The 14,433-nt window shown below is 40.2% G+C and overlaps 2 protein-coding genes across 2 annotated transcripts in view; both read left to right on the top strand.

Moving 5' to 3' along the window:
- Positions 1–9,562, top strand: part of MTPN (myotrophin) — a 51,373-nt gene extending 41,811 nt beyond the window's left edge. The window contains exon 4 of the mRNA XM_003791594.2: positions 6,335–9,562. Within this exon, the coding sequence (XP_003791642.1) occupies positions 6,335–6,421 (87 nt within the window). The 3' untranslated portion in view covers positions 6,422–9,562. The remainder of the gene's footprint in view (positions 1–6,334) is intronic.
- Positions 6,896–9,562, top strand: LUZP6 (leucine zipper protein 6). Its single transcript, XM_023514200.1, is given in 3 exon segments — positions 6,896–6,943; positions 8,876–8,989; positions 8,991–9,562. Coding segments are annotated over 3 exon segments (258 nt in total). The 3' UTR covers positions 9,087–9,562.
- Positions 9,563–14,433: the final 4,871 nt, after the last annotated feature.

Below are 14,433 nucleotides of genomic sequence, written 5' to 3' on the forward strand. Positions count from 1 at the left end.
GTACTCAGCCCTACTATGAAACCAATTTATAAGCACCCACACTTCCATATGAAAGCGGTAACCCAACTACAGCCCAAGATGAAGGGGAAAAGGAGGGGGAAAGGGAGTAGAGAGGGGAGGATGGGGGGGGGAGTAATTGGTGGGACCACACCTATGGTGCATTTTATAAGGGTACATGTTAAATCTACTAAGTGTAAAATATATATGTCTTAACACAATAACTAAGAAAATGCAGTGAAGGCTTTCTTAACCAGTTTGAAGAAAGTACTTCAAATTATATATAAAACCAGCACATTGTATTCCATAATTGCATCAATATATACAGCTATGATTTAATTTTAAAAAATAGGAGAATTAAATGTTTAAGATAGAAGTGGTGGGAGTTGGCCCTTCTCAGCATAAGCAAGTGCACTTGCAGGTAGAAGCAACATTTGTTACTCTAGTTACTACAGTGCTAAAAATAACATCTAGGTAGCTTGCCATGGCCTCAGGCACACAGGTGTGGTCATCTGGAACCACTAAAATGCTGTTCTATATCATAGGGGCAGATTTGGTTTCAAAAAAATTTAGTACTGTGATTCTCAAAGACCTTAGCAATTGCCTTACCTTAAAAAGAAACTGCATTATAAAGGGCCTACCAGAATGAAAGGTCATAAAATTTACCCCATAAATAACTGGAGAACCAGAACAGAAAATGTTGAACCCCGGCCTGGTTGCATTAGGTTTCACAAATCTCATATACACATGGGCCTGTTGTGAGTTCATTGTTCTTAACCATTTAGGTCTTTTAGACTAGAGTACATCATTATTTTATACATATAATTTCTGTTAGTGACATAGAATCTGTGGTGCCACGTGCCCCCTCCCAAATTTAGTTCTCACTTCTTATTAGCTCTATGGCTTTGAGCAAGTTCCTTGATATCTCAGCCTAAGTTTTCTCTTCTCTAAAGTGGGCTAGTACTTAGCACTTTGAGTTGAGAAGAGGATAAAATAGTTCACAGCTAAATGACATTTCCCATATGGCAGTCCTCTTACGAATGTTTTTTATGTCTACTACAAATTAACTTATCTAATCATCACAGTAATCCCATGTAGTAGGTATGATTTTTATCCCCCATTTTATCACTGGGGAAACTAAAGTGCAGAGCAATTAGGAAATTTGCTCAGAGTCAGACAGCTAGTAAAAAGGGGAGTTGGAATCCAAAACCAGTCAGTTGGGGTCCAGAGCCTGTGTCTGTAACCATGACATTTTACTTCTTGTCAGTACAGCCAAGGAGTTATTAAATGAGATGATGTGTAGAGACCTCTGTGGCAGTGCCCCTCATGTCATAAATTCCCTGCAAGTACTAAGACCTGTTAGGGTTGATGTACTTTTCAGAAAAGGGAACACTTACTGCAGGACAGAGGGTTTATAGAAAAAAGGAAAAAAGTGTTATGAAAATAACTTTGTTTCAAGTGTAGACAAACTTTTTCATCTCAAACTTATGATGTGCCTAATTAATATAACATCATAATATCTGAATGTCCTTGAAGAGGAGTAATTTGGAGGTTCAGTTCTTTATTCCACCCTCCATGATGACTTCTTCTCTGAAATCTCAAAATGATCTTTTTATTCTTGGCTAAATATGATTATGATAGATGTGTTAAATCATATTTTTACTAGGGGTAACATAAGAACAAATCTAGGCCTGTCATGTATGAAAATGACCTGTAGTCACTGTGTCCAAATAAAGAATTAAATGAAATATAAAATGTCTCATTTCTTATCTGTGTACGTGGATCTCATTTTTTTGCCATATGAATAAGTTGGTCTGGCTACTTAGAAAACTTTTGAAGTACATGTCTCTTTAGAGTTTGCTGAGATTGTAAGAATTTAATTTTTAAAACAGTAAAAGAGGTTAGACAGCAGGAGCAATCCTTAGGCCCCCAGGTAGATGGTATAGTTCACTGTGTTGTCCCCCGCTGCGTGGTTAGCTGTTGTTTGAGGCAAAGTGGTGCAGGTGGAGTTGGCTGTGAGAAAACCTGTAAGGCCTGATCCTATAACTTAATAACCAGTAAATCACTTGACATCTGAACTCAGCAGGATTAACAGTATTCATGGCTCAGTGTTATACTGAGAATCAAAGAAAGTAATGGTTTGTCTCTATTTTTAGTGTTTGCTACAGCGATCTGTTTACATACGTGATCCTTTCCTCTATCCCAGCTAGATTGTCAAACAGTGAGAACTAGTCTCTCAGTATCCTTCTTGTCCCAGAATACTGGTAAACAAACATTTTCTGTAAAGGGCCAGGTAGTAAATATTTGGGCTTTGTGTGCCGTGCAGACACTGTCCTGCCGCCTCCGCCGTGCGGTCTCTGTAGCTTCCCGTCTCTGCCATCATACACAGAAGCAGCCAGAAACCATGTGTAAGTGCATGGGTCGGGTCATCTTCCAGTAAAATTTTATTTACCAAAACTACATCTGGCACTGAATAGAAACTCAGTAAATATTTATTGAATCACTTTATGAATTGAGTGTGAAATGCTCTGTAGCTTCCGAATGCACCACAATGACATGTCATGTTTGTGCCATTCCACGATGTCATAAAGTGTTACTAATCTGATTTTCTTGACCTATTTGTACATGTTAAGAACTGATAGTATACAGTGGAATTAGGCTATCTGAAATAAGGAGTAGATAAAAGTGACAAGTAAGTAGGTTCAGATTCTTGTTGTTTCATGCTTGTATATCTTATCTTTCCAGCTAGGTTGTAAACTATTCATGGGTAAAGATAGCAGGACTTGAAATTTTTTTAAACATTCCCCCTGTTCTAAAACATACTATCAAGTAATACTCGATTATCCAAAAGTGTGGTTTCTGAAGATCAATAAATTATTTGTAATGCCTTAAAACTTTTACTTCTAGTCTTTAACATGGCCATAGCAAGTTTTTCTTTGGAAAACTTTCTCCCTGAATCATGCTCTGAATCATGCTCTAAATATAGGCAAATCAACCTAGTCTCTGTTCTAATCAGATGTCAGAACCAAAGGGTCTTCAATATTAAAATTACCTGAAAATAAGTAAATATTTTATACAGTTGAATAATATGATAATCATTTTATTGAGTCCCTTAGTTCTTGTTGGTGTCAATTTCATAAATTTTGATTGCCTCTTTTTTGCCCTCTTCAAGGCCGTGAGAATGCAAAGACTAATAAGCCTGGTTGCTTCCATGACCATCTTCAGTAAAGGGAGACAAATACTAAAACAACCAGGGCATTAAGCATTGTGGTTGCTGTGACAGAGCTACATGTAACACGTTAGGACCTGAGGGAAGAAGGCACATATGGTCTTGGGAGGCAAGAGGGTGGTTGTATTATAAATGAGGATGTCATTATAGTGCTAGGTACCATAATTGTAACTTCACAAAGCAGTGGACACGTGAGCCAAACCTTAGAAAGTTAGTGTCAGTAGGGAATTGGAATACCATTTCAAGCAGAAGCAACAATAAGAAAAGTCACAAGGACAATAAGAGACCTTGATACATTCAGGTATAGTAGGCTGTGCAGCATAGCTATGCTGTAGAGTAGAAAGGATTTAGCAATAAGTGTGACTACAGAAGTATAAGTAGAATAGATGAGGCCTTTATGTGTCATGTAATCAATCTTTATATTCATTCTCTTTTGTGAGAATACCATTAAAGACTTTTAGATAGGCAAATAGTCTGATCAGACTTGCATCTTAGAAGGATCATCAGACAGGTGTGGAGTAGTGATGTAAGAAGTATTAAAAAAAAAAAAGTAATGCAATCAGGATGTTTATGTGAATGTCCTACACTAAGAAAGTAGTGATAGCATTGAAGAAGCATGGACAGATGGGAAATGTTAAGAAGGGGATAGTCTGAAGGCTTGGAAAGCAAACAGCCACTACATAGTGTCTCCACAGTTCCTGGAAGGGGATCGTGATCTTCACCATAACAGTGCGGAGAAAGGAGCGGGTTGGTAGGAAGAGATTACAGATTCATTTTAGAGAGGTAGAATTGAGGTGTGTATGGCCCTTCAAGTGGGTTAAGTCTCAAAACCAGTCCTCAGGATGAAGGTAAAGGCTGAGCATGGATGAAGATGATTAGGGATAAGCATCTTGAACAAGTTGTGAAGAATGCCGAAGACCAGAACCAGAACGTAGAAAGGACAGGCAGAAAGAGAGTAAAGGAGTTGGTGCAGGAGGAAGGAGAAGCAGAGTAACCAGACAGGAGTGTGTGGAGATAAGACTATCTTAATGGTTAGGAATATGACTGGCATCAGTGTTCAGATGCCATATTTTTTTTTTCAGATGCTGATTAAACCTGGCATGTAGAGGACATTGGTGACTTATTCCAAAGCATTTTTAGAACAGTCAGGTCAGGTTGCACATTGTCTGCTATCTCTATTTTTTCTTCTTCCTTTTAGAAGGAGAGCTCCAGGTTATAGTTGTATACGTGAAAACCTAAGCTAGTCCTTTTCTCTCACTCAGCTCCCCTTGCAGTGAGCATGGCTCTGGATCTGATGAGATATGCACAAATGATGTGTATCACTTCCAAATCATTGCCTAAAATGTGAAGCTCTTGCTGTGGACTTTTCCCCCATCAAGCAGGCTGGACACATATGCTTTAGGTTCTCTTTGTTGTAACATTTTACCCTAATAGTAACAAATAGGTTGCAAAGTTTGTAGCCAGAATCCAATTAAAACCAAATCCATTCACCAACTAAAGTAAATTTGTTGGTGAATGGATTTGGCAGAGAAAGTGGGTGAGGTATTCCACACAGAGCCTTGCATGTGTCAAGACATGCCACACAGTATGTTCAGGAACTAGAGGGGAATTCTGTGGGTTTAGAGCATGGAAAGATTAACAGGAGAAGACACTGGTACATTTGACCAGTGTTTAACTCTCAAGGACCATTTTTGCCAAGTTTAGACAGTTCTGTAGGCCCAAGCAACTAGCAGCAGAGTGAGTAAGACTTTGTGGTGGTGTGACTAAATGCTGCATAGGGCCAGAGCTAGGAAAAGGGCCCTCAGACAGTAGAATATTCTTGTCCCTGGGGGCTAAAGGGGGGCAGAACTGGTTTGGTAGCACATTCATCCACATGCAGTAGGCACTTCTAGGTCCTGAGATACGGTGAGGGTAACACGGTCAAGCCTCACTCATCCTTAGAACTTTGATTCTGGAAAAGGCAGAGAAGTAAAACAACATAGAGACACAAAAGTACATATGCAGATTCTCAAAACTGAAACACCATGTTGCAAATCAAATGTACCAGGACAGCACGCTTCAGACTAAGCATTAAGAGCAATCTGGTGCCGGCGCCAAAGGTTTCTCTAGAACAGTGGTGGCCTACCTTTTTTTTCTTCCACCACTCATTGGAAGAATAAGAGTTGTCTTGGGGCACAAATTAAATACACATATAAAAGCTCTATGCATACTTTTATATCTGACAACACAGCAAGCAGAAAAAATCCTCACAAGGTCATGATAAGGCCCATGGGCTGCAGGTTAGACACGCCTGCTCAGGAGTGTCACAGGGAACCTCCTTACAGCCTGCATCCCAGGCATTTACTGTGTCTTTTTTTACAAGTAACGTGACCCATACTATACATATTCTTTTTTTTCTTTTTTCTTTCTTTTTTTTTTTTTTTTTTTTGCGGGGCCTCAAGCTATCCCCCTGGGTAGAGTGCCATGGCATCACGCTCACAGCAACCTCCAACTCCTGGGCTCAAGCGAGTCTCCTGCCTCAGCCTCCCAAGTAGCTGGGACTACAGGCGCCCGCCACAACACCTGGCCATTTTTTGGTTGCAGCCATCATTGTTGTTTGGCGGGCCTGGGCTGGGGATTCGAACCCGCCACCTTAGGTGTATGTGGCTGGTGCCTTAGCCGCTTGAGCCACAGGCGCTGAGCCACTATACATATTCTTGATGTGAATAATACTGTGTATTCTACCAAAGAACAGGAATAATACTTCAGCAAAAGTGATTTACTTTCTCCCATCTCGTACTACAAATGGGGATTTTATCTTTTAAAGCTTAATTAATTGGATAAATATATGATAGCATAAATAAAAAACTAATCATTACCTCTGTTAATTTTGTAGCTGAAAATTTCTAGTGCCTGAAAAGTAAAGTGGCATTTTTACAACTTAAATTCATAAACTTGGCAGCATTTTTATTTATTTATGTGTTTTTTTGTAATACAGTGGACTCTGTTGGTGAAGGGATTTTTCCATTCTCAATGTAAACATTAGCCTGCACCATGCAGTCTGGTCTTAGGTTCTCTTCTCCCACCGTGGGCTTGTGTAATGATGAGGGCCCTTTCCTGTCTTTCCAGGGTGCTGATAAGACTGTGAAAGGTCCAGATGGACTGACCGCCTTTGAAGCCACTGACAACCAGGCAATCAAAGCTCTTCTCCAGTGATGGGTGGATGGACTGGTAACTCGGGAAGAAGGACTCTCCTGTGGCCTCACACTGCTGCCTGTTTGTCTGTCACTCTCTATCTGCCAGCTTCTTCAGCTAAATACTTTAAGAGGGGTGAGGGGAGAGAGAAATTCATAACAAATCAGACTACCAGAAAAATACCAATATTTTAGAGGAAAGGGGGAAAAGCATGATCAGGCTTTTACTGGGATTCCTGATCAAGTCAGCCTCTTTTCTATTTCTTATAAAATATACAGCTTATACCCAAGGGAGAGCAAAGACAAAATATACCAATAACATTTGACCTTTTCAGCTCCCTAGCTAATTTATTAATTAGATTGTATTGAAAGTCTGATCCTACAAAGGCCAACTCTACATATTTGGGAGCCCTAACTGTGCAAGCAGTAGTGGTTACTGCGAAGTAAACTTAGGGTGCTGAGTTAAGCAATCAGCTCTAGCCTTTCTGCCTTAAGAATGCACTCTACTGGGGAGCTCCTGGCAAAGTTAAGAGCGCTGCCTGCGGTTGGTGACCAAATCTTTCCTCAGTGACTTTAAGCTTTATGTGAAAGCTTAGTTAAGGTGAGGAGGGCACACTCCTTAAATTGCTGGATGTCCGAACCTTGGATTTTCTCTCCCCTTTCACATGGATTTTATGTCTCTTTAGATAAAACTGACTAGTTTTATTTATAAAATCTTAAATTTTGGAAGTCTAAAGGAGAAATCATTCCAGTATACATATTTTTTTCTCCTCTAGATTCAGACATTTATATAGCATTGAAACACTTTCAAACTCCTGCTGGTAGTAAAAGGGGATTTAAAAATAGAATCATAGCCATAAGCCGGTTAGTACCATGTAAAGAGAACAGTTGTCGTAGTACCTATGAATTGTCTTTATGTTCTATTTGAGTGGATAGACCTCAGTTAGATTGGAAGAATTAAGGAATATTCTTTGGAATGCCTCTCTCAGACCCATTTTGGATGCTGATTACTTACTGCACCAAAGCTATCACTGGGGTGAGATTTACTATTTGGACAAATTTAGCCTCATTCCTTTTAAAATATGCTTGTTACCTGGTTTCCCTGAGTTGTTGATGTGCTTCTGCTGAACATTTGCCAACCCACCTGCATAATGTATTTTTGTTTCTTTTATAAATCATGCATTGCAAAAAGTGTGACAAATCCAAAATATACTCTATATTCTTAGAATACAGTGCCCTAAAATGGTGTGTTTATGACGTACAAAAAAATCTAGATACTTCTCCAAATGTTTATTTCATGAGCCGTACAACTAATTAAAATGTAATTTTAAATTTGATAAAACACAAAGATTTCTTTGACTTGCCATTCATGTAAGTTTACTTAAAATATTTGGAATTTTTCTTAGCCAAGTCATGCAATAATTGAATGTACCTCAAATTTTTAAAGAGGGGAAGGGGTAGTTTAGGGACTGGTATTCAGATTGTGGATGACAAAGAATTAATGATGGTTTTTAAAGGCAATGTAGCATTCTACAGCAGGGTTAAATGATTATCACGAACAGTCACCCTAGCTAATAACAAGTTTTATCAATCAGTTGCTGACTGGTTAGTGGGGGTGTGTGTGGGTGGGCGGGGGTGTGTGTGTCTTTCCCGTTGAGCCCTTTTTTATCCTATAGGCTTTTTCACTTATCACTAGCCTGACCCTGTAACTTTCCTATGTCCAAGAAAACAATCACAGAGTGGTGGTTTAAATACTTTGTTATATCTGGCTAATTCTGCTGTCTTAATGCAGCCTGTTAGAGTTGGGTTAAAGGTCAGTAATCAGTACTTTACTACATCACTGAACTAAAAGACAGAGACATCCTCACTGAAAATGAAGGGCACTCTATCAGTCTGTAACCAACAACATAGAGCAACAGGGTGTTTTGATATCTTTGTTTTCACTCTTGGCATAAAGCTATTTAAAAGACTTGAATGTTTCCCTTGACACCGTTTTCACTGTTCCTTTCCAAGTGTTTTGTTGTAGTCAGCTGTTGCAGAGAGTGCATTGTCCTATCATTCCTAAACCTGGTCTGCATTCTGCAGTCATAGTGGTATAGAAACCAAGTGATTCTTTGTACAGTTTATCCTGGTGTCCTCGTAACGCAGTAGAGGCTGTTTCGCCTTCCCTCTTCTTTCTCAGCCATTTTGTAAACCCCATAATTATGAAGCGATTGCTTGAAAAAATAACATGTAAACATAGATAGAATAGACTGGCCAAGATGGTTTACAATTTCTTTTTTTAACTAGGTTATTTATAATGTATTTCTAAACCACTTGGCAGAAAAATTTACAACACTTAATGTTCATATTTTGAGTAAAAGAAGCTAAAACTATGTCTGCTTTTTGGTACTACTTGCATTAGCAAAAGGTTAAATAAGTTTTGTTCTCCACTGAAATAATATTTAACATCTCAAAAATCTTGCATGTTCTGTAGTTTTGTATTAAACCAGTCATTTCATATGCACTATATCAAGTAAAAACAGGTAGTTTACCTGTTTAAAGTAGTATACTAATAAATTCTCCCTTGCAGCTTCAGACCGGTACCTATAAGACTCCTAGTTCAAACACAGCACCTGAAGATCTCACGCAGTTCTATGCATAGCTCACCTTTCTACACCCAGCTGGGCATGGAGGAGAGAGAATAGGTGCAGTGTATGAAAGCTGCAAACAAGGGAGCCCTTTAGTCATTAATTTCTTTCCCCAATAATGAGTTTGGAATCTATATGTACCTATTTGATTTTTTTTTCTAAAACTTCAAATGAGCTGCTGTTTTCTTCCATGAAATACTGTATGCTCGATTGTGTGTAAAAGAAGCTGGTGAGAGTGCCCTCCTACATAAATAAGCAATTGCAGTGTTTTTGCATGCAAAATTTAAGACTTAAATGGTCCTGATTATATTTTGTAAATGGAGAAACAATCATATCTTTCTAAGCAGTAATGGAGGAAGACTAGTGCTTTGTGCATTTTGATATATCTGAGTTCATTTTTCCACAATGTCATATTTTTGACACAATTGGGTTTCTCATAAGTATCCTAGTTCATGTACATCCGAATGCTAAATAATACTGTGTTTAAGTTTTGTGTTGCAAGAACAAATGGAATAAACTTGAATTGTGCTACAGCAAATGTGTCAGCAGCGTTTCTCACCCTCAGCTGTGATCACCTTCCTTTTTCATTCTTCTTTGTAACTATACCAGAACCTTGATTGACTCATACTTTTCATTAGCCCAGATTAATTTACCCCACATCCAGAAGAAAAAGTAAGTGGGGAAAAAAAGAATATATCAAAAATTTGATTGAAATAAACCAGAGTAGTCATTGGAAGGTTTTACTTTTGTATCAGACTCCTCACACACATTGTTTTACTGTGACGTATAACTGCAGCAATCCTCCCAGCTGACCGGGAGCCAGGTGTGGCCAGCACATCCTCAAACCTCAGGATACTCAGAGTGTTGAAGGAAACAGTCATGGTAAACCTCTGATCCCTTCATTGCTCATGTGAGTTGCTATTCATTTCTCGAGATCTACATTTTCTAAACTTATCTGACCACGAACACTTCTTAGTGTATGCTTTCCAGGGTGGATGATTATTTTAACCTCAAAACTGAACAGAATTATATGTGAAATTAGTTTGATTCTATTGCAATCTTATCATCGCCAGAAGACTTGTGTAGTTTACTTTTGAAATACTTTTGAAATGGTCCGTTCATAATAGAAAAAATACGTGCAGATGCTGAGATGCAGCGGAAGCCACCTACCAGAACTTTCATAGTGCTACGAATAAAGTGGGCAGCCCCAGCATGTGGCTGTAGGTGGACATGCGTGCAGAAAACGTTTCAAGTGAAGTTCTTGTTTTAAGAATTGAAGTCTATAAAGAAAGTGTTTAAATCTGGTTAAATATGTTTTGAAGGGAACAGAACCCCTTTACACAATAATTGAGCAGACTAGCGTGTGTGGACAGAAGGCTCACGTGTGGAGGGAAAAAGAAGCTTAAAGTAAAATTCTTTCGTGACTAGAGAACAGGTACCACAGAAACTTCTCACAACACACTGCATCAGCCTGCTGCTGTGAGATTTTTATTTTTCCTACTTCTGCAAGATCAGTGATGCTGAAAATGTGCTCTCTACACTAGCAGCATCAGCTTAAAAGGGACTTGAGGGAAATAAATGCAATTTTTTGGACCTCAGCCAAAACCTTTTATATCAAACTCTGGTGCTGGGCCCAGCAGCCTGTCATAATAAGGTGATCCTGATGGATGCTGGAGTTTGAGGACCACTACAAAGACCCTAAGGAGAGAAAGAAACAGTTAAAAAGCCTACAAACTAGATGTCATTGGGCATGGTTTCCTAGGGAGGAAGTAAGTGGTAGCCTTTAGCATGTGAAACAGTAAAACTCCGGCCGAGTTTTAAAGCTCCGGATGCCTAAGAAATTCTTAAGAGAAGTTTCAAAAGTATGGATTTCTGGGCAAAAGAAGTCACGGGTCCTGCAGTGGATGGACCACGGGCTTCGCAATAGCAGGCCTGGTGCAGGTGCTCTGGACAGAGGGGTGCTCTTTCCCCCCTGTTTTTCTTTATAGGGCTCACCCTCACCCTATTCATCTAGCCATTTCCTATTTCACATCAGTTGTCTTCCACAGACACTAGCCAAATCATCACATATCAGCTGTGGATATTTTTCCTCAGAAGTTTTTATTCCACCAAAATGTAAATTTAGCAGCAACTTTGATAGCACCTGACCCATGATGGACATGGACTGTAAATGATCTGAACTACTGGTTTCAAGCCATTATACAGTAAAATGAGAGCACTTTGATTCAATGAGTCCTGTCCCCCCAAAACCCGGCTTATTAGAATTAGGAGGCTGGGTGTCAGTGTGGCCCAAATGTTGGCCAACTTATAAGGCTACTTATTATAGCCTCATAAGTACTACTGATAGTGATTGCAAACCCAAATCAATGCAGTGAAGACAAATATTGCAAAGCCCTAGCAATTCGTAGAGGAAATGCTGACCATGAGGTCAAATGCAGGTCACTGTGAGCCCACTGTGGCATATAGTAAAGCACAGCTGTTAACGGTGGAGCACAACAAAGGAGCGTCTGGCCACCCAGCAACTTCTATGCATTCAGAAGCTACAGCAGCAGGGATGGTCTCATTTCCACTGGTTGGTTGGAACAGTGGATCACATGTCCGACAATGTTCACAGGAGCAGCATCTTGTCACAGGAAAATGATGCACAGAAGATTCCTGGCCATGAGATGCTGGATTTGAGGATTTGAGGATATTACTAGATAACTAAACATTTTTTAAAAGCCGTATTTTCTAAGAGTTTGCTAAAAATCTGAACTGCTGTGAGATTTTTATTTTTCCTACTTATGCGTTCTCTTTCTGACATCTAATATGTTTATATACATCCCCTGCAGCAGACAACCAAATCTAACCGTGTTGCCATATTGGCTTGTGATTGGCTAGTCAAATTTTAGTAGGCTTGAAAGCATTCAGATCCAAACCAATTTATGTTAAATTTTGTAATTAAGTTCTTGAAATTGTACCACATTATGAGCCTAGAAACTCTGTTGCATGAGGCCTGACAGTTAAGTTTGTGGACTCCTGATGGAGAAAGCACTGCCTACCTGATTGCTGAATATCACCACAGTCACCTGTGAAGGGCTCCCCTGGGAAGCTGTAGTCCACCCTTTAAAGCAATTTTGGAACTCTTTCTGGAATGCCCAACAGAGCTGTCCTCATAAGACGTGTCTGACAAGTTTGGGAACTTGCCACTACCTGCTTATGTTATACAAACAACTCATAAGGTTTTGTAACCTTGGTTTATCAGTGCCTCACAGTTGTGTGTGTGTCCAGTGTGGCAGGGTCTTTCTGAATGGCATTTGTCATCATTGCATGTTTTTTGTGCCATATGGTGATAGCTCTGATGGTCATTCCAGAAAAAGAGTTCCAAAGTTGCTCTAAAGGGTCGACTAGGTGTTGGCATCAATGCAGAGCTTCCCAAGGGCAGCACTTCAAAGGTGACCTTATTCAGCAATGAGGTATTTAGCACTTTCTCTAGGATGAGTTCATCAATTTAATTGCTAGACCTTACTTACATAGCCATTCATATCGAAAGTTATTTAGGGGAGTTTGTTTGGTTTCACTATTTTAACTGAGCAATTGCCATGATCCTAGGACCATTTGAAGTATTTTATGTGAACTGACTCATTTGATCTTCGTAATAGCCCTAAGAGGTGGTAAGATTGTCATACCTCTTTTCAGAGGAGAAAACTAACAGAGAAGTTAAGTGATTTGCCATAGTCACACAGCCAGTTAATGGTAGAACCAGGCAGTCTGGCTTTGAGCTTATGTAGTTTACACCTTATATTGCCTCTCATGCTTTCCTAAATGTAGTCAAAGAGGAGGGCATGGAAGCGAATTCCAAGTACAGGATGCCAGGCTGTGCGAGACTGGGCTCAAGCTGACCCCCAAGGAGCAGAACTTCTGTCCACACCACATTGTGTGCACACACTGAGAGATGCCAGGCCCTAGCACACAGACGGACTTGCATCCTAGACGAACTTGTCCACGTTTCTTGGGCTCACAGTTGGCTGAGCTGGAAAATGTTTCCCAGAAGCCCAGAGACAATTTTGACCCCCATGACCAAGTTCTTTGTATCCATAAGCATATCCACCCAGTGAAAATTGAACACAAAGGCCCTCGTTGCCCAGCCCTGCTTCCTCCCCTGGGGGTGCTCAGTGGATCTAATAAGGTACCATAAAGTCCACCAGTGAGCCTGATTTCCACTAGATTTACTAAAGTGGTCAAAAATGTTTAAAGATAATCAGGCAAGAAGAAAACACTGAAAGCCCTGACTGATGTCACACCAATTCCAGAGCACAGAAAGGCATGAAATGAAGATACAAAGATGTTTACAGATGGGCCAGCAGTTAGAAGAAAGCAGGCGTGCTAGATTTGGGGAGATCTAAAAGCATCTTGTTTCCACTTCCAACAAGTATGTTTCTCAAAGTGTGGAGGCATGAACAAGAACATCCTGAAAACAAGAATATTAAGCCAACCTTAAACCTGCACCCCAACTCCTCAGGCACCTTCCTTTCTTAGTCCCCACAGAAAACATTGATCGTGCCATCAACAAATTACATGCATCATGTTATGACAGGAGTCTCGCCCCCATTGGAAGTTGTACACAATCGGAAGACTTCCTAACACAGATGCTAAACGTCAAAGCCAGGTTGGGGCACAGACAATAATAACTCAGGGGCTCCTAGCTGGGCTTAACTCTCACCCCTTCCAGGGAAGATTTCTAAATCCACGTCTTGAAATCACCTCGATCCCTGGGCCCACCCATCTAGCTACCTTCTACATCCAAAACTAAACTCAAGATCTTCACTACACTCCCACCCACACAAAGATGAGATTTCTTTCCTTCCAAATGCAATGCTTATTAAAATTCATTAATTGAATGCATGTCACAGTATCATTCTTTTAATGATGTAGATTTCAAATGATTATTTCATCTGGGACTACTTAGCTTCATCTTTTCCTACAGTCATTTCTTCCTTAAAACCCCCATGGCTAAGCTGCCCTCTCCATTCACATTGTTGCCCCCTCAGTGCAGGCCCTGATGTGGCCACACCCCCTACAGGAACCCCTCCTCCCCGTCCCCATGCCACCGCATTAGCATACTCCACTCAGACTGCCCTTCATCAGCACCCCACCCTCACCTTCCTTCCTGCCCTGGGTTAGATTGTGTACCCTCAAAAGATGTGTTGAAGTAAGTCCTCACCACCAGTACCTCAGAATGTGAACTTACTTGGTAACAGGGTCATTGCAGATATAAGCTGCTGAGGAGAGGTGATTCTGGAATAGAGCAGGCCCTTGATCCAATGTAATTTGCATTCTCCTTAGAAGATGTGAGGATAGAAAGGCAGAGATTGGACTGATGTAAAGGAATCTAAGGAATTTCCAGGTGCACAAGACCCTGGGA

This window comes from Otolemur garnettii, unplaced genomic scaffold (genome assembly GCF_000181295.1).
Source record: "Otolemur garnettii isolate 467f Iridium unplaced genomic scaffold, OtoGar3 scaffold00049, whole genome shotgun sequence".
In the NCBI taxonomy this organism is placed as follows: Eukaryota; Metazoa; Chordata; class Mammalia; order Primates; family Galagidae; genus Otolemur; species Otolemur garnettii.